This window comes from Rhea americana, unplaced genomic scaffold (assembly GCF_003343005.1).
Source record: "Rhea americana isolate MKP2758 unplaced genomic scaffold, rheAme1 scaffold_65, whole genome shotgun sequence".
Taxonomy (NCBI): domain Eukaryota; kingdom Metazoa; phylum Chordata; class Aves; order Rheiformes; family Rheidae; genus Rhea; species Rhea americana.
The window spans coordinates 3,488,808-3,514,490 of record NW_028186812.1 but is presented as its reverse complement, the minus strand read 5'-3'; the positions used below and the strand labels follow the sequence as shown (position 1 = coordinate 3,514,490).

General features: G+C 35.0%; 1 protein-coding gene across 4 annotated transcripts in view; it reads left to right on the top strand.

The window, feature by feature from the left end:
* Positions 1-25,663, top strand: part of POSTN (periostin) — a 37,781-nt gene extending 12,118 nt beyond the window's left edge. The window contains exons 7-24 of one of the 4 annotated variants that reach the window (XM_085320725.1): positions 2,235-2,376; positions 4,909-5,121; positions 5,269-5,403; positions 6,151-6,299; positions 6,790-6,926; positions 7,794-7,924; positions 10,640-10,770; positions 10,930-11,032; positions 11,435-11,502; positions 12,095-12,140; positions 13,592-13,639; positions 16,761-16,856; positions 17,483-17,572; positions 19,172-19,249; positions 19,662-19,742; positions 21,319-21,405; positions 23,875-23,916; positions 24,451-25,663. In XM_085320725.1, the coding sequence (XP_085176851.1) occupies positions 2,235-2,376; positions 4,909-5,121; positions 5,269-5,403; positions 6,151-6,299; positions 6,790-6,926; positions 7,794-7,924; positions 10,640-10,770; positions 10,930-11,032; positions 11,435-11,502; positions 12,095-12,140; positions 13,592-13,639; positions 16,761-16,856; positions 17,483-17,572; positions 19,172-19,249; positions 19,662-19,742; positions 21,319-21,405; positions 23,875-23,916; positions 24,451-24,491 (1,818 nt within the window). In that variant the 3' untranslated portion in view covers positions 24,492-25,663. The remainder of the gene's footprint in view (positions 1-2,234; positions 2,377-4,908; positions 5,122-5,268; positions 5,404-6,150; positions 6,300-6,789; positions 6,927-7,793; positions 7,925-10,639; positions 10,771-10,929; positions 11,033-11,434; positions 11,503-12,094; positions 12,141-13,591; positions 13,640-16,760; positions 16,857-17,482; positions 17,573-19,171; positions 19,250-19,661; positions 19,743-21,318; positions 21,406-23,874; positions 23,917-24,450) is intronic. The other 3 variants (XM_085320726.1, XM_085320727.1, XM_085320728.1) reach the window with 3 other exon arrangements.
* Positions 25,664-25,683: the final 20 nt, after the last annotated feature.

Genomic DNA, 25,683 nt, shown 5'->3' with positions numbered 1-25,683 from the left:
AGGTCTCAGTCCCAGTAGAGAAATTAATTTCCCCTTCTTCCAGAAGTGAAAGATTATTTTGTAAATCTTCCTTTTCCATCACCCTCTCCTTCACAATAAAAATTAGGACATGCAGGCTTCTCTTGTATGATGGTGAGGAGGAAGGAAATGAAGAAGATAAGAAGGCCTTTTTAAACGCATTTCTGATATTGGAATTTCTGTTTTTGTTACCTCAATTTCTTTATTAGGCAGATTCAGCTTTCTGCTTAGCCTAATAGGATTTCATACTTCACGTGGCAAAATATGCCACGGTTTTGTAAATAGTTGTTTTCCTCTTCCTTTTTCTGTCTTCTTGATAAATACAAAAAAAATCAAATACAAAGACATAGAGCTGAAAGAGACCCTCTGAATCCCCAAATCCAGTCCCTTGCTCTTACAGACAACTCCATCATTTAACTCTTTATAGAATTGAGGGTACAAGCCATGCCTTTCTTGTTTCCACTTGAAAAATAGGCTCTCTATTCATTCCTATATAAGGTCTCACCTATTCCTTTTATATTAACTTACATAACTCCCTAATTCTTCTTGAAAAATTTACTGCGTTTTCAGATACATACTAGCATCATATTTGTTTTCCTTTCAGGTGCATCACTTTGCACTCTTCTGACTTTTTGAAAGTTGAGCTCCCAGTTTGTATAACACACGTACCTGCTAATTCTTACGTGCATGCCTCTGTACTTCACACTGCTACATTTCACAGAGCTCCTTTCAGTTCTTCTTGCACTGAAGCCAAGGTCTTTCTGTGCATTTACTATAGCTAACAACTATGTGTCCACAGCCAATGTCACTATTGGCTTTTGCTCCAAAAGCAAGAATACTAATGCAAACATTAAACAAAATCAATCCTGAGACTGCTTGAAAAAATCTAGTGGTAGAAACCACTAGTTTCTCCCACTAGTAGTTTCACTAGGGAGGTAGAAACTCTCTGGTGGAGAGTGGAGTCTCTCTCCAGCATATTTACTTTTTTAAGATAGTTAGACCCATCTTCTGGTTGGCCAGTTTCTTAACCACTTTATCTTTCCATCTTAGGTTGAGCTAATAGTATTTCATATTGAACTGAGCAAATGCTTTACTGAAGTCCAGATACTTTCAGTTTTACATATGATCTTTTTCTAGAAAATCTAGAAAATCTGTTCTCAGTTTATGCAGGCATAATCATAACATTACATTTTAATCCATCATATATTCTCGCAGTATTTTTGACTATTTTTCCTGCATTTTTCTTTCCTTTTTCTGTCTTTTATTCTAGTGAGGACAGGCTACAGCCACCAGACAAATGAATATTGTTCCAGTGTTCTGATTTAAGATTTATTCAATGATGGAAACTCATGAATTGCAAGGTTGTGCAGAGGAGCTTTATAGACAAATTAAGAGGATTTATTTAAATAATAGGAGGGAAATTATATTTTTTGGAAAAATATTTAAGTTTGATTTTATTTCATTCAGACTACTTTCCTCTGCTTTATTACCAGAAAGTACAAGTTGACTTTTATCAAAATTGTTTATTCTTATGTTTTTGTTTCGAAATCTAAATAATATTTTGGAGATTAAAATCCTGGAGATAACTTTTCGTGGCCTCAAAGCTTGAGATGTATTTAATAAAATTAGTTATACAGCTGCATAGCAAATCTTCTATTATTCCAGGGGCAAATTAGAGGCTTTGATAAATCTTTGCTTTGATCTTTAGCAGAACTTGCCATTGTATATGGCAAAATCTATATCCACATTTTTCAGCTAAAATTTCAGGCAATTATTACAATTTCTGCCCTGTTGTCAGCTTTTTCACTATGTTATGATTAGTATTAGCTAAATTAAGGAGGAAACTCAGCATACTAAGACATATTTTTCCCATAAAAATCTATTTTATATTAATTTTTGTCATTTTGTTTTTTAAGACATCTTTCTACTTAGCCCTGATTTAAATCTGTCACTGAAATGCCTGTGGGCATTTGGTGAAAGCACAGGAAAAAAAATTGTGATAAATGTTGCCTTCATAGTAATTGTCCTGCTATGGTCAGCCCACATAGCTTTTAGCATGAATTTAACATTAGTGCTCAAGAACAAGATTCAACTTTTTCAGGATTCTAAATTAGGGCACAAAAGATATGAGGAGTTTTTTGTCTGTGTTTTGTTTTCCTGTGCCTAAAAGGCTAAGGTATTTCAGTAATATCTTAATAACCAAATTTATTTTCTAGGCTGCTGCCATCACATCAGATGTCTTGGATACCCTTGGAAAGCCTGGTCATTACACACTCTTTGCTCCTACTAATGAAGCTTTTGAGAGACTTCCAAGGGGCGTCTTAGAAAGGATCATGGGTGACAAGGTGGCATCTGAAGGTATGTGGAAAGTTTTTTGCAAATGACAAATACAGGTGAGTAGATCAGGATGTAGAAACTACATTATCCCTGTATGTCTGAAATTAAGCAACTGAACTGTCATAACTCAGGTGTCAGCTGTTGTGTCTCTTATTTTCTTGCAGTTACCTAAGGATTCAAATTAACTTAAAACTTAGTTTCTAGAACTTTTTAAAATAAACTTTATGTGAAAATAAAGGACTTAACACCTGGATGTTTTAAATAGTTTGGCTGCATAGATCAGATACAGATTCCTACCTCTAGTAATGGAGGAATATCTGAATTCAGGGTTTCCCTCGTAAGATAGTAGCACATATAAACTATTTCTCCACATGAAAAGAACATGTTCTTGTAAAAGTCAAAATCTGCCATGTAAACAAAGATGACATTATACAATGTACTCTGACAAACTACAACACACAGCTCACCTGTCCTTCTGGGAGCTACAATACAAATAAATAATAACTGAAACAATCTATTATATAAACAATAATGAAATGAATCACTAATAAATGTGAGACTATGCTACTGGTAATATGAAGTGAATCTTAGATAATCTCATTTTAACCTCCTTAACAAAAATGCAGACCACTCCTGCTTCCAGTGGTCCACCTTGCTGTTCATCATTAAGTATTTTAAAAATCCAAATTACTTCTACCAGGAATCAGGTTCTCTCGACTTGAATACTTTGGATACTTACAGCGTTACTGGAGCAGTGATTTGTTGACTTCCTCAGAAGCAATGCCCGCATGAGAACTGCAGTATTAAGCCTTTTACTAAGGATGCCAGAGAAATCCCAAGATAATCCCAAGAACTTCACTAACTAGATCAGACTTACACTCATTTGAAGCAATTCCTTACGAAGTACCATGTGACAATGGACGAGCGGCTCATTTCATCATGCAGTTTTGACATTAGAAAAGATAGCAGTTTTCCACTTATCCAGGCTGAAGAAGTTTACAGAAAAGGTCAAGAAAAGAGGTGATATTGACTCCATATTTGAGCAGAGAGATTGAAGATTAGAATATATTCTTAAAAATACTATTGAGCAATAAAGTTCAGATTTGTCCAAACAGATTTAAGATAGCTCACTTGACCATCCAGAGTTAACAGACAAAAAAAGTGCATCTCCAAGGGATAATTTAGACCTTTGGGATATATCACTTTCTGTAACCCTTCTTTCTTTCTACACAACAAGCTTTGCTTTCTGACTGAAGTGCTCCAGTTAACTGCCTAGAGTTAGATGGCATATGTTTTACTCCTTTAGAAAGCCAAATAACAACTAATTACAATTATCTTTAATGCATTATTACAATTCTCCTTAATACATTTAACTGTAATTTTGTGCCTTTTAGAGCTAAGAATACAATAAACAAATCAACAAATGAAAAATAAGCATCTACATTTAATCAACATTCACTAACTGCATTTGTACTTCAAGAAATTTACTTTCCATAAAACAAGAAAGGAAGTCCCATTAGAATCATTACAACTGGAATTATAACAAGCATCTTTCCCTCTTATTAAGGAAGGGTTACTGTGCAACGTAGAATTGCATTTTCTTCTCGCTTTAAATTACACATAAAGAGGCCAATTGATTCAAGATGCACACACAAGCAGGATGCCTGGAAACATTATGTGGAAACAGTGGAACGAAGTCTGAAACTGTAGTGTACAATCATGTCGCAGTAACTATGCAAAGTATTTGGAGACACCATTAGAGAATCCTCTTAGAGGTGGGTTAGATATGCAAAGGATGCTTTCTTTGACTTATCCTGTTCAGTCCTCCTTCACAAGGGCTGAAGAGTTCCAAGATTTCCCCCCTCCCAAATCAAGAGGTGAAGGACTGAAATCAATGGTCTGTTCTCATCCGTATATTGAAAGAGAAAAGTGAAAGCAGAGCTGCTACTGATTTTTTCACAAAGACGTATTTTCTTGGTATTATTTGCACTGCCTTCAGATAAATTCTCCAGGTAGAACAGAAAGTAGCTGGAACTTCATAGGCAATCTTTGAACTAACTACTTAATTCTGTGGTTAATTCTGGAGCCCGTCATCTTCACTGGAGCTGAATGTTCTCTGAAAACAATGTTATCTCAATGTTATATGCTAACACATAACAAGAAATAAATCCTGAGCTTGGCTCTGAATAGTCAATAGAGTTTTTCACTCTGAGGTTCATTTTAAGCAAAACATCTGCATCCGCTGGAATGTATTCTCTCGTATGCACAGATCTCAATATAATAACCCTAGTTTTCATAATATAACTTGTGCTAAAAATTTCTAACCATAGATGTTATTTAGAGATCTATACTATGAGTTTCCTTACAAGCAACTTTCAGTAAAGATGTAAGTAAATAAGCAAGTGATATGTCAAATTAACTAGTAAACTGTTAGAAACTGAAATTAGATATTAGAAATTGAAGTGTTAATTGAAAGTTATTTAAACAATGTATTAATTTTTTCTGATTGTATCCAAACACCTAGACATGGACTTTCTGCTCTTTTCCTTGCAGCTCTCATGAAGTTCCATATTTTAAACACTCTCCAGTGCTCTGAAGCTATCATGGGTGGAGCAGTCTATGAAACCTTGGAAGGAAACACAGTTCAAGTTGGTTGTGACGGCGAAAGCCTGACAGTGAATGGAGTGAAGATGGTGAAACGCAAAGATATTGTGACTAGCAATGGTGTTATCCATCTCATTGATCAAGTGCTAATCCCTGATTCTGGTGAGTGATGTGCTTTCTACAATCTTACCTAGATTCCCTCACTTATATTGTCATGAAAAAGAATATATGAGCATAGAAATTTCAAATCAAGGGAACAAATCAATTATAAGTTAAAAGATCATTTCTTATCTCCTTATTTAATTGCAGCCAAGCAAGTCATTGAGCTTGGGGGTGCCCAGCAAACTACCTTTACAGACCTGGTGGCACAGCTAGGACTGGCATCTTCCCTAAGACCAGAAGGCCAATATACTCTCCTGGCTCCGCTGAATGGTGCTTTTTCAGGTTAGTAGCCTTAAAAAATTATGCTTTGAACATCAGATTAAATAAAAAGAATATATACCAGCCTGACAGTTTTTCAAAATAATCACTAGTCTTTGTTCCAAGGCTCAAGGAAAGAAATCAGTTGAGAATAAGGGACATTTTATCCCTTTAGAATGCACACTGTGCAGAGAGACAAGACAAGCCCAAGCACCAGTTTGAACAGATTATTTACAGTACTATCTTTTGCTAATGGAAATGTAATCACTAAAATAAGATACCAAACAGGGACTGTCAGGTTGTGAGGAAAGAAAAAATATGTTCTTGAACTGCCAGTTCACTTAGTCTTTGTGCCACTTATATTAGATTCATTGCTGCATTATTTATTCTCAGCTTTGTGCAAGGAGGCTGATGTTTGCCAGGCCATTGAAGCAGAGAGAGATTGGTACAAACACTTTATAAAATATGTGTTTATATAAAATATGTGTTTGCATATCTGCAGAAGTGACTGCATGGGCATCCTATTCTCCCCCAAAGGATTTGCATATTAACTCACCATCACAGATCTGGAAGGGATTTCAGATGCAAACACAGAAAACAATAGTAATAAGAAATTCAGGTATAATTTAGAAGATGGTTCTAGTAATTAATCAGAGTTGTGTCAGCTGATCATTTCTAAATGTAAGAAAGGACAATTTACAAAAGTTACTTAACAATTCATACAGTTTACTGCATAAATTGCTATATATTAATAACTAAATGGTTTTGTAGATGATACCTTAAGGATGGACCAACGTCTTCTAAGAACAATCCTGCAGAATCATATTATAAAATTCAAAATTGGGCTGAATGAGCTGTACAATGGACAGGAACTGGAGACACTTGGAGGAAAACTACTCAGAGTTTTTGTGTACCGCACAGTAAGTGAATGAGACTTTCTAAATCTTATGTCAGACAATACAACTAAGAAAATGGAACAGCATGAAGGAATAAAGACAAAGCTGAATTAAACCTCAAACATGTACCATTTGTTACTAGTATTTAGCAAAAATCTATTCTGAAGTTTTTAAGCGAGAAAAAAATGAAAATTTGATCTTTTTCTATAGGACCTTTGTATGGAAGACTCTCTAGAAAAACTAAACAGGAGAAAATAATCTAATTTGGAAATATTTATATCGCACTAATACACTCTAGATTTTTCTACTTTTACTTTCTCAAGTGAGATCAGATTTCCTAGAAAGAATGCATAATTTTACTGTAAGAAATCCACATTAGTACTATTTTTAATCCTAGGAGTCTGATGGTTAATGGTTAATGTGATATATATTCATTTCATTTTCTCAAATATGTTTAAATGCATAACACTCTGTAAATGGCTGTACTTGGGTGTCTTGTCTTCCTCTTAATTAGGCTGTATGCATTGAAAATTCATGTATGGTAAGAGGAAGTAAAGAAGGAAGGAATGGTTTTATTCATGTCTTCAGACAGATCATCAAGCCAGCAGAAAAGACACTACATGAAATGCTGAAAAATGATAAGCGTTTTAGGTGAGTAGTAAGTCTGAAAACACTAAGATTTTCCCAGAGAGTTAGTATCTATATATAGTACAGCTGACCAGAGAAATAGTTGTGGACTGTGGGGTTTTTCAGGGAGAGTGGAGGCATTCATTCCTGGGGAAAGAAAAAAGAAAAAAAAAAACAAAACAGGAAGAAGAAGAAGAAAAAGGAGAGAAAAAAGAGGAGAAAATATATTTTTCTCCAACTATATGCTGAAAGAGCTCCCAGGCTTTATGCAAGAACAGTTGTTTATGACACTCAAGTGTCAACACGATGCCAGGATCTTGACCTACTTGCCTTTATTAGGAAAGCTTTTCTGAACAATTTAGCAATGATTTTTCATCTGATACTGTTCCTCTCTGCTAAGCAGGTAAGAGAGCAAGAGTCCAAAAGGATTAGATGACATATCCAGAGCTATAAAGGCAGCAGAGTCTGAAGGTTTAATTAACCAAAAGTACAATCCCTTAACAGTGCAGAGTAATAGCAAGCCTGTGCCCCACAGTATGTATTTTTGCTCATTTGCCTGTAAGTATCTTGGTCCTCATCAAGAGTTTAATCACTCTTGGAGTCCTCCCTTCATCTCTGTGACCTGTGGGATTTTTTTTCAATGAACTCAGTTGTGATCAAGGTTGCCAATATTTTTTTTCTCAAATCCTTTCTTCTTCAGTCTACTACTTTTAAGACAATCTTTTCCCCTCTCATTTTCCTCCTCCACTGTCTTTATTTCTGGGAAACAGTGAGAGTGTTTGAAGATCAATGCACTGCCAGAACAAATGAGATGGCTAAGTAACTGGACCAAAGAATAGGTAGTAGACTTCAACAAAATGCATTTATGGTTTGTTTGTTTCATTTAAACAGCATTTTCCTCAGTCTGGTGAAAGCTGCTGATTTAGATGATGTTCTGTCACGGCCTGGAGAATGGACTCTGTTTGTTCCAACTAATGATGCCTTTAAAGGTTTAACTGATGATGACAAGGATGTATTGATAAGTAAGTAGCATAAGAAAGTTAGAAATGTAACCAAGGAGGGTAAAATCTTGGCTTATTGGAATCAATGGGAAAACTATCTACTGTAATTTTTACACAAAGGATATCTGACAACCTAGTTTACCTTTTACATGCAGCAGGTCATATAACTTACCAAAATTAATCCCTAGCTGTCAGAGAAAATATATTTTTGGAAAAAAAGTATCCAACTTTAATTTAAATCTGCCCATGAGTCTCATTTCTTGATACATTATTCCAAAGAATAACTACCTTCCAAGTTAAAATCTGTATTTCATTTTAGCATCAACTTTTAGTCATTCAGCCTTGTTATAGACTTATTAAGCTGTAGAGTCCTATTATATCCAATTTCTATTCTTAATATAGTTACTAATTGTGAGGATTAAAGGATATGCAGTGTGGCTTTCCTGCCTTTCCTGCCTTTTCCCCTTCTTTTCCTTTTCCTCCTATCCCTATCCAGCAATCTCTGACATCATCTGTGCTATAAGTTGTATATCAAATTTTTATTTCCAATTTACACTTTTAAATTCTGGATTATATAGATTATCACAGCATTTGAAGCAACTTCTTTATTGTCATGCTTCATCTGAGTAAGAAAAGGAATGCACATTGGTTCAAACTCTCTTGCAGTATTTCCCACTAGAGGGACAGACTGTGGCCACAGCATTACAAACGTTTTTAGATTATTTTTGGTTAATGTGAATCTGGCCCGTGCCAAAGTGTGAGAAGAGTTGTTGCTTTGAATTCCACATGCAGGTCAGTCACAGTTTCCACTCCTGCACTTTTCAGATCACAGTTCATAGCACATGAGGCCAAATCTCATGAATCCTTAATGACTTCAAAGGGTCCGGCTCACAGAACAGATGAGCAGCTGCCCTAGCATAACCCAGCTCTGTATAGCTTTTAACTCACTAATGAAGGATATTGAATGTAAACCATCTCTTCAGACACTTAAAGTTGTATCTCTGGTCTAAATTAGCTTCTAATCTCTCTGCTGGCTAACAGTAAATTAGCAGATAGCCTAACTGATTAACAGTAGACAGCTGTAAAGTGGGATGAAGCTTTCTCAAGGTTGTGAACAGAAGTAACTGGAAAGACATACCATAGTTCACTTTTTATCTTTAAGATTAGATTTTCTTAAGAAATGAAAGAAATTGAGTTTGTCTTATTTGTTATGCTCTATTTTCAATTTACAACTTGACTTTGTATCCCATGTTTGTGTCACTTTGAATTACTTCTACATTTGAGAATACAAACATATTTCTCATTCTGGTTTTCAAGGGTTTTATATAGCTTTTCTTATCACTGTAACTTAGTTTCTACTTATTATTCTTTGGCAGTTGTCTGAGACCTTAACCTGCCTCATTGACTTTTGCAGTTGAAAGTCCATTTTTGAGTCAGATTACTTTCTGTAACTCTATCCTGGCTTTCTCTCAAGACATTATGTTGCTTTCTCTGAATAAACTTAACTCTAAAATATATAATTTTTGAAGAAGTATAGAAAAATATTCTCTCTTTCAGATCCAAAAATGAGTTTATTTATAATGGAGTAAGCAATAGAACAAAGGAAATTTGACAGAGACAAAAGAATACTTAATTGCATTTCAGTAGTGAAGCCAATTGCAGGATCAGTGATCAAAAAAGACATCAGAAAAAGGAAAATAATCACTGAAAGAAACACCAGGAAAAAAATACAAGCAGATAGTATTTCCATTGCAATTTTGTCAAGGTTGAAACTCCTAGTAAGAAGAATAAGTATCAGCAGGTAATGTTAATATGCAAGATGTAATAGAAAGGATCAATATTCCATGTAATGGAAAGCAGATGTGTTTTGAAATTGCTTTGCTTGAACCCTGTCTCCTGGGCAGGTTGTGTGTAATGCTGCAGTTCTGGCCAGTCCTGCGACTCTGAACCTCTGCAGACCCTGAGCTTCGGCGAGCCCTGCCATGACACTAATCTGGGCTCTGCTTCCATTTTATTTCTTATACAATCTTGCAAATGAGGGCTGTTTTTTTTTTTTTTTTTTTTTTTTAATTCTTTCTTCCCAAGTAGGAACGAAATCAAACTTTGAAATGTGGAAAGTTTCCACAAAATAAGGTTGTTTCCCCTTCCTCATTTTTTCTTCTACATTACCTCTGTTCTCTATAGGAACAAGCAAAACCAGAACTTCAGATGGCTTCCTTCTGCTGCCCCTGAATGAAATAGTAACTTTATCCTGCCCTAGATGGGAAAATATGAGTGCATTTACAAAGCTGTCAATTATCTCCAGCCATTTCAGAAGACTGTTGCTGGAAAAGGATAATTACATTCATTTAAATACCAACTCTATCAGCTATGTTTCCCCTTAATTCCAAGAGAATCAAGCCTAGAGTTTATCTAGTAGCTTTGTGAAATTACATAGTGCAGTATGCTTAGTGGTCCTTAAAACTTACTGTGTTTGTGAATGTTTTATGGAGGTTAATTAGGAAGAGATTGAAAAAAAATCTGAGCAGAGTAGCAAGCAAATAAGAGAAAATAACAAGTCCTTTCAGTCATATGATGTTTTTTTTCCCTTTATTTTACGAGGCTAGTTAAAATTATATGTTTGTGGTAGCTTCTTTCATCCTGTGCTTAAGTATAGCTCAAGCCTGTGTGAATTCTCAATATTTCCCAACAGGAACTAGCTAGTACAGTTTATTTTTCTTCTTTCTTTTTTCATAGGGGACAAAAATGCTCTCAGGAACATTATCCTTTACCACCTGACACAAGGAGTTTTCATTGGAAGTGGCTTTGAACCTGGTGTGACAAACATTCTTAAAACTATCCAAGGAGGCAAACTGTACTTGAAAACAGTTAAGTGTTGGAAAAGAAGTCTTCCTGATACGGCCTTGTAACAGGGATTTGATGCTCCTTGTCTATCCACATTAGAGAATGCAACACACTTCTTTGAAAGTGACATTAAAGGGTTTGTTTCATTTGATAACTTGCATTCTCTTTTCATCCTTTCCCAGGTGAACGATACACTTCTGGTTAACGAGCTGAAATCCAGAGAATCTGATCTCATGGCAACCAATGGCGTCATTCATGTTATTGATAAACTCCTGTATCCAGCAGGTAGGTATTAGTTTATTTTAGAGGAAAATGTATAGAATTCATTCACAGAGCTTCTGAATCTGTCTACACCTTGCATAGGTGCAGTAACTTTAAAAAGTTAATTCATTTAAAAAGGCAATTCCTATGTGGGATAGGAACCAGAAAGCTTAACTTTACTACTCATTTTATGGAAGACCCTTGCCTGAAACTATTGCAACTCCTTGAAATTTTATAAAGTCTAGTATATGGACTAGTATAGCCAAGATGGTTTTGGATATATTTCCCACTGATAGAGGAGAATGTGCAAGTTCTAGTATATTGTGCGAGCGAGGGTGATTACCTTTCCTGATTACTGTAAATGGAAGAAAAATGATTAGTTACAGATGCATGTATGTCCTCTTACATACCTATTTCTTTCGTCAGATCTGCCTGTTGGAAATGATCAGCTGCTCACAATTCTGAAGAAGTTGATTAAGTACATTCAAATTAAGGTACTCTTAAATAAATTACTCTTAAACAGCTTGTACTTTGTCAGGATCTGTAAAGGCATATATACACTGTCATCCAAAAATGATTCTCTGGTCCCTCTGTTTCTTCAGTGGGCAACTCCTTAACAACTTCTAGTTACCCAAGAGTAATGGTGACTGATACACTGCATTCTACAGTTAGAAATTACAGCTGTCAACAGCAAATGATCATAGAATATTTGCACGCAGATAACTCCAGAACTGGCCCAGACCTGCTCTTTGCTCAAGGTACATCACATCAGCAACGTCTATCACTTCTCAGTGCTTGAGTGCCGAGAGCAGAGAGTGCTTCCCTCTCTGAAAGGAATACTGAGCAGCTAAATTCTTAAGCCATTAGACCCATCAGTCTCAACAGCCAGTGGAGAAAATTAGCTATGCTCCTCTATCCCAGGCACCCTCTTGAGATTACTTTCTCTCAATGATAAATGATAGGACCTCAGCAAATAACATAACCCAGCTTTTAGATCAGTGAAGCTATGAATTGTACCAATACTGCTTAGAAAACGAAAAGGCGAGTGCTCTTTTTTAATTTTAAAATGGCTTTTCTTTATTATAGTTTGTTCGTGACAGTACCTTCAAAGAGATTCCACTGACATTTTATAGTAAGTTCGTTTTGAATATTTCCGTATGGGTTTGATATTTCTTTTAAAATGTTGCCAATTCAAATTTTGAATTATAAATCTTTTTTTTTTCAATTAAAAAGACAGCGATTTCCACTAACACTGGCCAGCGAAGCATGGGTAGAGAAAGACACTGAGCAGAATGTTTCTGATTATTGTGTTACTGTATGTATTTTTTCCCTTTCCAGATGTGTGACAGGGAAGTGTCCCTGAAGTAAGCTGTTCGATTCCATTGGGATAGGCAAGATACACATGGAAAATATATTTTTTTTCAGATTTTACCGCAGTTCAGTGCACAGTGCACAGCTGAGTTGTACTGCCTCACAGATTCCTCAAGTTGTACCATTGACCAAACCCTATGCTGATGAGCTTTCCTCTTCACAAATCCTTCTAGAGGGACAGAGAGTTTATCTGTTCCACCTTTTTCCCATACATGCAAGTGCAAGTCTTGTGTGAGAGACAGTTGCCCTGACCATTTCCTCTGACAGGGAGCAGATGTAAAAGAGGAACCTTTCTTGCTCTCTTGCAAACTTTCTGAGGAATTGCATTTAATCGCTAATATAAAGTACAGTCTGTTGAACCGAATTATTAGAAGGCACAGATGCTGCTGAGTCTTGGGCCTGTGTCAGAAAGTGAAGTTAGGCAGATCATTACTTTTCCTTGGGATTCCACCACATCTCTCAACAGAAATGGAGAATATTGCATTAGGCTGTTTAAAATTCAGAATAGATTTCCTGAAGTCAAGACTTTTGGAATAAAGAAGGGAATAAATTATCTTCCACAGACAGTGAGGGCAGCACAAGAGGAAATGTGCATAAATTGAAGCAGGAGAGAGCAATTATCTTAATGTTTGACTGATGTAATGTGATTTAGTCAAACGTTGCAGCAGGGAAGGCTGGAAGCTCTGCCAGTTAAAGCTTCTAGGAATGAATAAGAGTTGGATAAGGATCTGTCAGAAACGTTTTCAGAATAATTGAACCTAATAATTGAACTTGATTCCCAGGGCCACCATAGAGCCACTGTCTGTAATAGTCTATTAAATGTAGAAATATTTCTGAATAGCTTTTTTCTGTTTACCAGCTGAGCTCCATAACAAAAAGAATAGGACAAGATTCTAATTTAAAATACACTGGGGAATTGTACATGCTTTTATTATTCTGTATCTTACATTGTCATGAAAGCAGTGGTTTCATTAGGCACAGTTAAAGTCAAAATAGCATGCAAGTAGACGCCGTCTGCAGATAAATTGTATACGACACTATTTAGTAACTAGGATTGAGACCCACACTGTAAATTCTTTTAAATTACTTTCCATCCATTAATCATTGTGATTTTACCTAAATCTTTACAACCAGACCAAATCTAACTGATCACTACTATAAAGAAACTGTAAGAATGGAATGTGCTTTATATTCCAATTTCTATACTTTCAGAGATTAACATAATTGAAAGCAACGTCCAGCCCATCATCAGAAAGGAAGGTAAATGGGGCCCATATTAATTCAATATATTTCTGTATCGATGTATATATACATATACATATGCAGAATATATATATTGTTTTATTTATTTCTGTAACAGAATGCATTTTTTACATAATAACTCCAGGATGTTCATCACTTTGCTTGAAAAGCAAAGATACAAATATTGCAATTAGAACTGGCTGAAATATTTTAAATGAAAAAGTGTCCCAGAGGTACTCTCCCCAAATGGATCTTCTTTTCATATTGGCATTTTTTAATGTAACTTATTCAGAAGAATTTATCCTTTTTCAAAGTTTTTCTTTTAAATGCCCCAACTATACTTTCAATAAATGAAAGGCTGAGTATTTCCAATATTTTATATTAAATAAATTATTTTTAAAAATGAAGTAGGCTTGTTCCTTATGCTTTGAATTTTAAAAATTCAGTTCTTTTTTCTATAATTTCCAACCAGTTCTAAATACCAATATCTGTCAAATGCCTGGAAAGGGCAGTTAGCCAAACTTTATTCTCTTTTTATTTTCTCAAGAAAAAGCATGACCTTAAGATTGGTGGTGGGACTACAGAGAAGAAAAAGTGGGGCTGGGACTGTCAAAAGTACTTGTGGTTAATGGCTTAAGTAAAACACCCTTTGGTTTCACTAGACCAGTGCCACTGGAATGAGCTCGTGTTTCCCACTGAAACAACACTGCTCAAAGGGAATCTGATGGGCTCAACCCATCAGAAAGGGAGTTAAAAACATCTTGCAAAGTTTTTGTGCAGATCTATTAATCACTGTTTCTGAGAGGACTTCCTACCAGTAGAAGTGACATGAGGTTTCTTGTTCTGAAGCTTGTCTTTGCTTCATTATTAAATTAGAGAGGGTGACAGAGCAATATAAATGGATTCTTCCATATGGCAATTCAACCAAGATAGTTTAGAAACTTTGATTGGGGTGAAATCAGTCTTTGTGATGTCATTGTGAAAGAGTGACTCACTCTTTGGAGGTATCTATTTTTATCCATTAATTCCAGAGGCAGGGTAGATAGTTTAGGCTGTTTATATAACATTTAGAAGTTGAAAGTTAGGTGAGACAAAAACCTCCCTTAAAGAAAAAACAAAATGTCTGATCACTGCTATAACCAAATGTACTAATAAGTGCTATTCATCAAAGAGAGAATAAATAATTGTATAAGTAATTGTATAAATTAGTGAACATTGAAGAGTCATTCTGTCCCACTGCCAGCACAGTATTTCTGTTTGGGCTATGCTCCAGGCAAGCAAAGCTTTCCTGCTGATGACTCAGAAACAGTCCTAATAAAGCCAATTTAGGCCATTCTGAGCTTCTTAATAGCAACCACAGTTACTGTTGAAGCTCCCCTCAAAACCACACATGCACATGACTGTCTGTATAATAATCTAGTAAAGCTGCATGTTAACTTTCGCAAAGTATACCGGGAAGCTCCATCAGATCATGATGCAAGAGAGATTTCAGTTAAAAAAAAAAAAAATCAGAGAGATGTAAAGAGTTAAATCTGATTGAAACTGAACTCTTAATGGATTACGTGTTCAAAGGGTTGATCCCAGCCTAGACAGCAAACTATGGTTTTACCTTCAGCTCCATGTACATCTGCTATATTGATCATGTAGGAGTGTAAAGTAACTTAGAAGCTAAAATGAGAATTTACAAATATAAATGGTAAACAATATACCTTTGATATGTTTTCACTAATATTGATCAGGTGTATCAGTGTATATTATCGAATGGACTCTCAAAATACAAAATTACCTGTAAGTATAGAACAGAAGCAAGTGAGTGCAACTTGACAGATTCCTTCTTTACAATATTTATAAAGGTTTATCAGACAGACCCGTTAGAAAATATTTTTTTAAAAAAAAATAATGAGATGTTCAGCTATTCAAAGTCTGAGTAGATCAACAGAGCTGTGTAATACTGAATATCATTATGATCCCATCATATGTTCTCATCTGCAACAAATAAGTGAATTATTTGGCTCTAAGATCTAACCTATAAAATCACCTTCTACTAGAAAAGCAAATATATATATATATATATATATATTCTTGAATTTGTTACTATTGAAGGACAATAGCAAGCCTTAATTGCACTGTTTTCATCAAGTCAACACCAAGCACACATGTTCAAACACTAACGTTAAATCCTGATGGGTAATTTAGTAAAATCTTTATGGAGAACCAACTTCTATGGGGAGTCAGTTAAAGAAAGATTTTTAAGAAATGACAATAAAATAATAGAAATAGTGTCATGTTTCTACTCTGAGCAGGGAATAAGGCAAGGTTTGTAGAAACATCTTAAGTAGAGCATCATGCTATTCTTTTTAAGTAACTGCATCTATAGTATGTTCCTAATTTATTCAGTATTCGCTGCAACAGACTGTCAGCCAGAGATGTGTTTGGATAAGCACGGTCTATGGGTAGTGCACAAGATTAAGAGGTTTTGGAATGATTTACTTTGGCCACAGAAATCAAGGTGACTTTCCACGTGCAAATGAAGGATAACTGTTACTAACACCGGTATATATCCTTACGGACATCTGGTGGACATCTGGATTTTTTTTTTCTTTTAAGCTGAGTGACCACTGGCTGAGTATTGATAACTTAAAAAGAAATCTGAAGGGAATTCTAGTTAAAAGACCTAATTTCATCATGGATATCTGTACAGTTAGTAGAAAAAATATGACAAACATTTCTCTCTCCAGCTCTCTTCTAAGTTTTCACATAATATTTTACATGCTGATCACTAGCAGAGCAATATCTGTGCCACAGAACAGTCATCTTACCATTGCATATCCAGCAAAGCTTTCTTTAATCTGCTCGGAATCTGGTTTTGCCTCAGACTTGTCAACAGATATCAAAAATAACAGATATACAGTATTCAACCATTTTTTAAATAGTAAGTATTCAGCAGGATGCAAGTTTAAAATACCGTGAGAGGAAGCACAAGACTGTACATCCCTTACTGCACATGGATTCTGAGATTTTAAAAAGCCACTGATGTGGTAATGTGGTTTATTTGGGGTAGGAGGGTAATACTAGCTCTTCCTTGGCCCCATAGAATATTTTCATGAATATTTGTAACATTTTTTTTCTTATATTGCAGACCCATCTATTACACAGCTGACAAAATTAATCGAAGGAGAACCTGAGTTCAAAATAGTCAGAGAAGGAGAGACAATTACTAAAGTGATTCACGGAGGTTCGTATGCTTTCAGCAGCTATATTTTCTTAGTTAACATTTGAAACATTCGCTCTTCCCAGTCAGGTTTTTACTCTAATGTAGACGATTTGTGTGATATATTAAATGACTGATCTATTTCTAACAGGTCCCTCTGGAAGTGCTGTAATTTCATTTTATCATTTCAGTCTCACCTCTCATACCTTTCAATGTTTTATTTTGTTCTGTTTTGTTTTGTTTTGCCTGGGTGTATTCCATAGCTACATTCAAGACAGTATTAGAAATGCTGTGCGTGCAGTCTGTTTCAGTTAAGAATTATTTGCTGGCTGTTGTCCTGCAATCAGAAATGCAGTTGGTGGCTGTGACAGAAAAGCAACAGTATCAGTCAAAGAAATAAGCTTCATCTCCTACTATGCTAAAACCACTGAGGCATTTATGTCTAGGGTGATTTAAAGGAAAAATTGAATTTGGCCACCCTAAATTGGGGGAAAACTTAGTTTCTGGTCTATTCTGATCATTTTTCATAAAATATGCTATGGTAGTTCCCATGTGCTTCATCAAATTTCAGTGTGAAAAGGAGTCTCAAAACAGCACTTGAAATAGTGTTCATCACTTGATTAATGTCTTCAATTTAAAAATCTCTGTAGAACCAGTTATTAAAACATACACCAAAATCATTGATGGACGACCTGTGGAAGTGACAGAGAAAAAAGTAACAGAAGAAAGAATTATTCAAGGTATGTCACATGGAGCTGTTCATACTTAGTAAAGTTCACCATTTACAAAAGTAACACAAATTAAGTCTCATCTCAATGTCTAAACTGACGTTTCCTGAAGAGGTGGATTTTCCTCCAAATCTTTCTCACTTTCTATGTATGGCTCAAATTCTAGCTGTGTGTGACACACACTTATATGCAGAAATAGAAACAATATTTTAACAGCGTGCAGAAACATTAACATTTATCTTTTTTTCTGCTGTATTTGAAAAATATCTACTTTTGCAAGCTTTTTGCTACCACTTCAGTAGCAAATGCTACCATTTCATTTTTAGTCTGACTTACTATATATATATATATAAAAAAAGACTTTTGCAAATTTTGGGGTTGTTTGTATATCTCTGGGCAGGTTTCATCAGCAGCAAAGATGGACCTTCAGTGTGCAGCTACCCAGTTTTGCATGTCATCCCAAGCTCCCTTGATATTCCTTTCAGGAAGACAAGTTCTCTCTATTTTTTTTTGTAAAAGATGCCAAGGCTGCTCTGACATCCACAGGATAAAAATCCATTTTGAGCTAACTTAAAATAAAATTAAGGTGTATTCATGTCCCTCTATCTTCTGCCACCATAACATTTAAACTCTTTGGCCAATTTCCATTGTATTTGACCTGTGATTTTTATGTTTAAGACACCTAGAAAAATCACAGAAACTGAAGAGCGAAGAGAGGGATATTTGAACATTAACAGATTATCTTCTAATAAATTTTGACCCTCTTGGTTTCATGTCTCAGTCTGAATGCTACAGCTAAAGTACTGTCTTCAAGAATAATTATAAAAGAAAGACAATGTTATAGGAGCATAATGACTTATCAGAAAGTCTTAATATTCAGTTTATGTGGAAAATGTTATAATTCAATTTAAGATGACATTCAAGCAAGAAATGAGTAAGAAACTAGAATTTGTTTTCATAGAAGTATTTACTCCACTGAAAATCACAGGCTGAAAAAGAATGATTATTTCTGAATAAATCAGGGACTAATCTTCAACACAGAAAATTTGTGTGAGAGAAAGGAAAATACTGTTTTCTCGTTGCTGAAATGCAAGTTTTATTAGCATCCCTTTTAAAATGGACATTATCATGTAGAGTGTTTACAGCCCACATAACGCCAGGATTCCAGAGCTGATGGTTCCTCTCTTACTCCCTCACAGAAACTGATGAAGAATAGATGTACTAAACTCTCAAATGACTCATGGCACTAATAACAGCAGTAGCATTTATTTATAACAGTAGATCCAAACCCTTTTGCACTGAGGAAATATCTGGTCTATGGCCTAATACAAAAAAAAAAGTGATTAAAAATGTGTCTTAGTTTAAGAATGTATGCCGATATTTACATTTTGTGTTAAATTTTTCTAAACACTTTGGCAAATAGCACTAAATACTGTTTGAAGCCATCTTGCATCTCAGTTTTGAACACAGTGAGAGATAAAACCATCATAAAGCAGATTAAAGTGCATTAAAGATAAAACCATCCTAAGTATTAAATAGAAAAAAAATCAAAAGCCAAAAAAAAGCCATTGTATTTGATTCAGGTCTCTCTCTTAAACCTCTTTGTTCCAGGTCCTGAAATAAAATACACCCGAATTACTGCAGGTAGTTCAGACGATGAAGAACAGTTAAAGAAATTGCTTGAAGAAGGTTAGTATCATTATTTTCTTCCTTTAAAAATAAAAGTTCCTTGCATAGGTGTTTAATTACTGAATGGATGCTCTGTGTTTTCAGCCAAGTTGTTTATCCTACAAAATCTGATCCAGAGATTAAACTTCAGAAACTGAGAAATGTTCAGATCCAGGGATCTTTTTTGAATCTCTGAGCCTGGTGTTCAAGTCAGATGACTAGAGCCGAGACTGTTTGTATTTACTATATATTAAGCTATACTTGTCATGCAGTACAGTTTTCAGTATTTAGGATGGCACTCACTACTATCATAATATGTAGATTTTGTAACTCAACAAAATGCTGTAATAGAATTAACTCAGTAATATTCTGTTATAGGATTGTCAAATGTTTTCTATAAGTCTGTTTTTGCCATAAACCTGTATCCTATCAGAGGTTACCAAGGTGACCAAATTCATTGAAGGTGATGGTCATTTACTTGAAGATGAAGAAATCAAAAGACTTCTGCAGGGAGGTAATTCGGTGTATTAAAACTAACCTTTTTTGCAACAGGTTATGGTAACTGGAACCTATCTCAGATATGCTGATCTCAACATTTTAAAGACTGATCTAACTGAAGTGTAATTTTAATGGAAAAAAAAATGGAATGTCATGGATAATGTGCCAGATGTTTGTGGAATAGATTTAAATGTCAAAATTTGATTAATCCAATTTATTATGATATTGATCAGAATAAATACAAGTTTATTTGTTTTTTTCAGTCTTTAAAAAGTTATCTAATTATAACCCAGGGGAGCAATGAAGATTTATTCCACTAGCTGTGAACCATTTTTTCCCAAAAAATTTAAATCAGTGGAAAACACTTATGAAGTGGAAAGTATTGTACTAGGCTAAATTCAACTTACTTTTCAGTTCTCCAGAAATGAATATTCATTGCCCTCAAGTTAATAATGAAAGGCATGTTAAGCATCTCTCTTTAAATGCTACAGGTGATGGATATCAAGGCATAAACTTTAATTCTCTTTTAGCATACCGAGGAATGGTTTTTCTTCCTTCTCGCTCTCTTAATTCTAACAATTTTGGCAATGTATAACCAGTAGTTGTAGAAAACTGGTAAAAGAACTTGTGCTTATGAAATTAATCTTTATCTATAAATCTGGAATGTTCTCTGCTTAATGCATAGTTTAGAACAACTATCTATAATAGCAATGGAGCATCAAAAAGAGAATTCAAGTGTCCTTTTTTAGTAAAAGTTAGGGTAAACTTGAGTCAGAAACTCAGAAAAATGTATATGGATGTTTCTCTTGGCATACAGTAGACTGATTCTGGTTTAGATTAACTGAATTCATTTTACCTTATGTTCACTTTTTAGAAAGTGATCCTATAGGTGTGCAGAATAGAGATAAATAGATTCTCTGTAGTAAATTTGGAAAAGACAACATTGTCTCTTGAATTCTTTTCTTCTCCTTGCTATTATAAGTTAGTTTGTGTAAGCATCTTGCTTTACAGAATGGACCAAATAGGCAGATTTCTGGCTCTTGTTTTCATCCAATTTTCTCTAATCTTTTCCATGATTTATCCAGTCGGCTACCCTTGGCTGCCATGACAAAACTATCCCCTTAGCCAAAAAAAGCAGATACACATGCTGCTTTGTGGCTTTTGGTGATAATAGAGATGTGCTTTATGGCCTCCTTGTCTACATCAGATCACTTCTGTTTTACTGAAAATTTCCTAAGCCCTTAAACCTGAGACCGGTCACGAATGGATGTATTCCCATTGCCTAAAGAAAAAGAATGATTTCACATGGGCTGTAATTCACCTCATATAACATCCAGCAGTGCTTATTACAATTGGAACTCTTTACCGAAACAAAACTTCAAGCCAAGCTTGCAATGAATGACTCTCAGTCCTAGAGAAGCTGATACCTCATATGTCAAGGCCAAGGAAATCCGCAGGACTTTACAGCACGTATAACATGGTGGCCTGCATACACCTATACCCCCAAATTACATTGTTTCCACTGAAGGTTCCTTACATATGGAAAAATGCTATCCCAGATTTAACTCATTTGTTTTTAATGCTTATCATAGCTGGAACTGAGTACACCAAGGTTACTAAAGTAATTGAGGGAGAGCCACAGATTTTCGAGAGAGAAATCAAGAAAGTCCATCTGGAAGGTTAGTTTGCCTGAAAATCTAATAGCACCAAGACCTCCTTTGTCTGATGGGATCATTCCAGGTGGGGTTTGTAGCATCTATGAATGACAATTTCTTAGGTCTAAACTCACAGTTTCAGCAAGAAGAATTTTATAATTGTTTTGAAAAGGAATTATTTTACTGACACTGCAGAGAAAAATGTTGAGGCTTATCTTGCGGCTCAAAGTAAATAAAAGGTGTGGCAGGCATAGTAGACAAGAGGAAATGTCTACCCACAAAGCTTAGGAAATGTATTTGAAAGAACACACACCATAAGAATTGCCTTTTCTGTAAGCAACACATCCAGGAAAAGACCACGTGAGTTGTTTTTAACTTGAGTGTACTTTTTTTTGTCAGTGTTAATGTGATCTGTTGATGCGGGAGGTTCTCAATTTGGGGGAAAAGGGGGAAAGAAGTATAACCTCTGGGAATAAGTAAACATCTCACAGGCCTTGGATTTTCTCTACCATTCTACTATTATTAAACAAGGGAAACTCCTAGGATAAAAAAAGTTTAACAGTACTGAGGTTCAAAATGAAATTCTTAAAGGAGGCAAATAAAATTCAGCCCAGGTATATCCTAGGAACTTTTTTTCAAGTTCAACATTTTTAAAAAACAATCTTCACAGAAGTCAAAGTGGTTTGATTTGGATTTCTTCTGTATTTGAATGTATTTCCATTTCCAGTTCTAATTCTAGTAAGGCAGAATAAGAAGTTATTCATTCCTTCAGTCTTTGAACTACAGATTCACAGAAAGAAATGTCCCATGGGGAATTAAGTTACAGAAATGAATTAGTTTCTAGTGTATAAGTAAGTAAGCTTTACAAATATGAAAAATTCACAAGGGCCATTGGTAAAATATATGAGTTGATTTTTTTCCCTACAATCATAATTTCATGTAGGCCATTTGATATAATATGCCAGCTATTTGTATATATAAAACAATACGGTATAGAAGTGTGCGTGTATATATATGTATATACATATACATACATATACATATGTATAATATGTATATAGACACATGCACAGAGTAAGCTACAAAGAACCAACTAAATTTTGAAGCTGATGCTACATTCTGAAGCTATATCATACTATTTGCATAACTTCAGTGTTGAATAGTGTAAAATATCCAGAAAAATCAAATATTTCTTGAATATGAAGGACAGATATTTAACAGCAGAGATGATCTTCTACAATGGGGTTGTATTCAAAAGTGTACTCATTCAGATGGACCATATTCTGCCCTCATCAGGGCAGTGCAGAGCTTGAAATTTGCTTTCCCCTCAGTGCAGGTACCCAGGTGCACAGATTAAGCGCACCTATGATGACATGCAGCCTATGTCTCAGGGCAACGCCTTATACTTTATACTTCAGAATGAAAAGACTGTTAGGAGCAGTCAGTTAAGTGAAAGTACAAACATGTCTGATTGCTTGTCTTTGTAAGCACAACTCTTATTTCACAAAGTTTCATAAAGGAGAATTAGAAAAATGCATTCTTAACTTGTGTCCTAGAGCAATCACTGTTCCACATTAGTACTAGGGTGCTCCACGGTTATGAAAAAAAAGTTACTGCAGACTCATTTCTATTGGCATCACGTTTCTATGATAATGACAGAAAAAATTTCTCCGAAGTCTATGGAATATTTTTCCTCCTGATTAAGGGATACCATATTTAGAAAATCTCTCAAGGTTGAAGAGAAAGAGGAAAAAGTATCTGTTGCTTTTCACAAAGCGAGTATTTTGGAAAATAGATGTGTTTGCTAATGAGGGTACTATCTATTCAATGGCTCTTGCATCCCTCTATACTTTATTAAAAGTGTATCTGAGCAAATGAACTGACCTATAAATGCAGAATGATCCTGTGAGGTCGCATTGCAGTTATACATCAAGCAAACTGGAAATCACATCAAGGTCAGCTAGAAATTCAGCTTGCATCTTGTGATGATGGAGTTCCGAGTGTATTACTCATCTATAATTTCTGAAGAAATATGTACACAGCATAGCACGAGCAGACCTGAACTTCCTATGCCGAAAGCTGAAAGACTGAATCCTGGGCAATACATTAGCCTGGGCTTACACGTCAGACGATTTTTGCTGAGTGAAGAGCCTGGGAAAAATGCCTGGGTACCTGCTTAGAATGTATCATGTAATCATCTCGAGTTTGAATAATGGGTTAATTCAAACTATTTAAAAAGTAAAGATATAATTGATATGTTGACAGGATTTGATGAATGCACATGATGGAAATCTGTGGACTGTATTTATTATTCATGTTCATGTTTCAGGTTATTGAGTCAACAAGGTAACAGGAGGAAACATTTAATTTACTAATAACCTTAAAAAAAAAATGCAGACTTTTTCAAGTCAGCTATGGGGTCCAACATTTCTCATTATTTTAACTAAAATGCTCTTAAAAATAACTTCTGACTGCAACATTTCTATTTTGTAGAAGCACCAGTACGGAAAGTACAAGCAACCAGAAGGACACAAGGTAAAAGAAAAAATATATTAAAATGCTTTAACAGACATCAGATATTTTTTTCTCCAAGCATGATGACTGTCAAAAAAACCCCAACCCTACAACAGTAAGAAAAAAGAATTCCAAATGAAAGAATTGTATTTATACGTTGAATATTCTTTAACAAAGTAATTGCTATTACAGGGTGTTAATTACAATTTAGATTATTTATTTTATATTTTGCTATCTGAAAACCACTTAGATTATGTGTTTTGATCAAACACTGCTTCAGATTAGAATAAAAGCATCGAAGTGAGGTCTGACTCTGGATCTAGCTATTGAAAAGGCATTGTGTGATTCCACATTTGTAACTCACTATGATTCCACATAATTTTGATCAACTGAAAAGCTGAGAGATTATTATAATTTCCTTGATGTCAACATAACAGTGAAAGATTCATCATCAGGCTGCATTCTTTCCTTCTCACATGTGTGTTTCAATAGTAAATACTGTATATAACAACTGTATTATATATAATTATAGCTAATAATTGATTTTTTTCCCAGGAGGAGCAGCAAGACGGAGGACGAGATTAGTTCGTCCCTGAAAGTCTTCCAGGATAGAAGCTACAGAATTACAAATTAATAGCATGGCCTTGGAGAAGAAGAGAAATTCTTTTGAAAAAGAGAAAGTAAGAAAACAACATAGTGTTGATAACATAATATAAACTGAACCATGAGTCCACACAAAAGATGTGAAGATGCAAATGCTCACTCCTGGCATAATGCTCACTAGGAGGAGTTGTCCATTGGAGCTGGTGTGACTACTCTTGTTAGTAAGCACTATGCTGGGTGAGATCCTGGCACTGCTGAAGGCACAAGCAAAACTTCCAAACTTCCATTGATTTCAACAGAACCAGGTTCCCACTCATGCTGGGTAGCGTTTGCAGAATTGGGATCAAAAAGAGCAGGGAACAATGCAGAATGTATTTTTCTATTATTATTATTTCCACTAAATGAGAAATATAAGTGAAATTAGAGCATTTCTAGAAAAAAATCACTTCAAGTGACTTTTAGGATGAGTAATCTAAGGAAATATGAGCTGTAAACGTAGCACTTTCAGTTTAGTAATATTGTATGCTTTTTGTACATCAAACTGTCATGATGACTCCAACAACATTACCTTTTCTAAACAAACAAATATGCCTTAGAGTAAATGTATCTTTTTGTTCTACATGACATATCCAAATGCCTTCTGGTAACATGGCTAGTGGAAGCTCTTAAGAAGAAAAAAGGCAAACATTAGAAATGAGCTTCCTGAAATGTATTTGTGATCATGTTGATTTTTTATCTATTTATGTGAAAAATCATTCCCATGATAGGAATCCTTTACCAACACATATAGTAAGATCCTTAAAAATGCTTTCCTACATTTCCCTAAATGTGTCTTTTGATTATTAAAGTGGAAGGGATACATAAAATGCATGCAAACAGTTAATTCTGCATGGAAAAAAATGAGGCTAGGTCTGATGGCTTTTATATCAAAACATGCTTTGCTAGTGTCTGATACTTATGTGGGTTGTTTGTAAATTATGTCATTTTTATAACTCTAGTTTTGTACTCATAAAAATCATTTGCCTTTATTAACAAAAGTTGGAAAGCAAATAATAATTTCAAAGTGCCTTAATTCTGCAAACCAAAGTTTAAGAGGAGTTATCTGGTGTGCTTTTGTACTTCTGTTTTGAAACAAATACTCAATAAATAATTTGGCTGAATCGTACTTGCTTTTATTTGTAAATA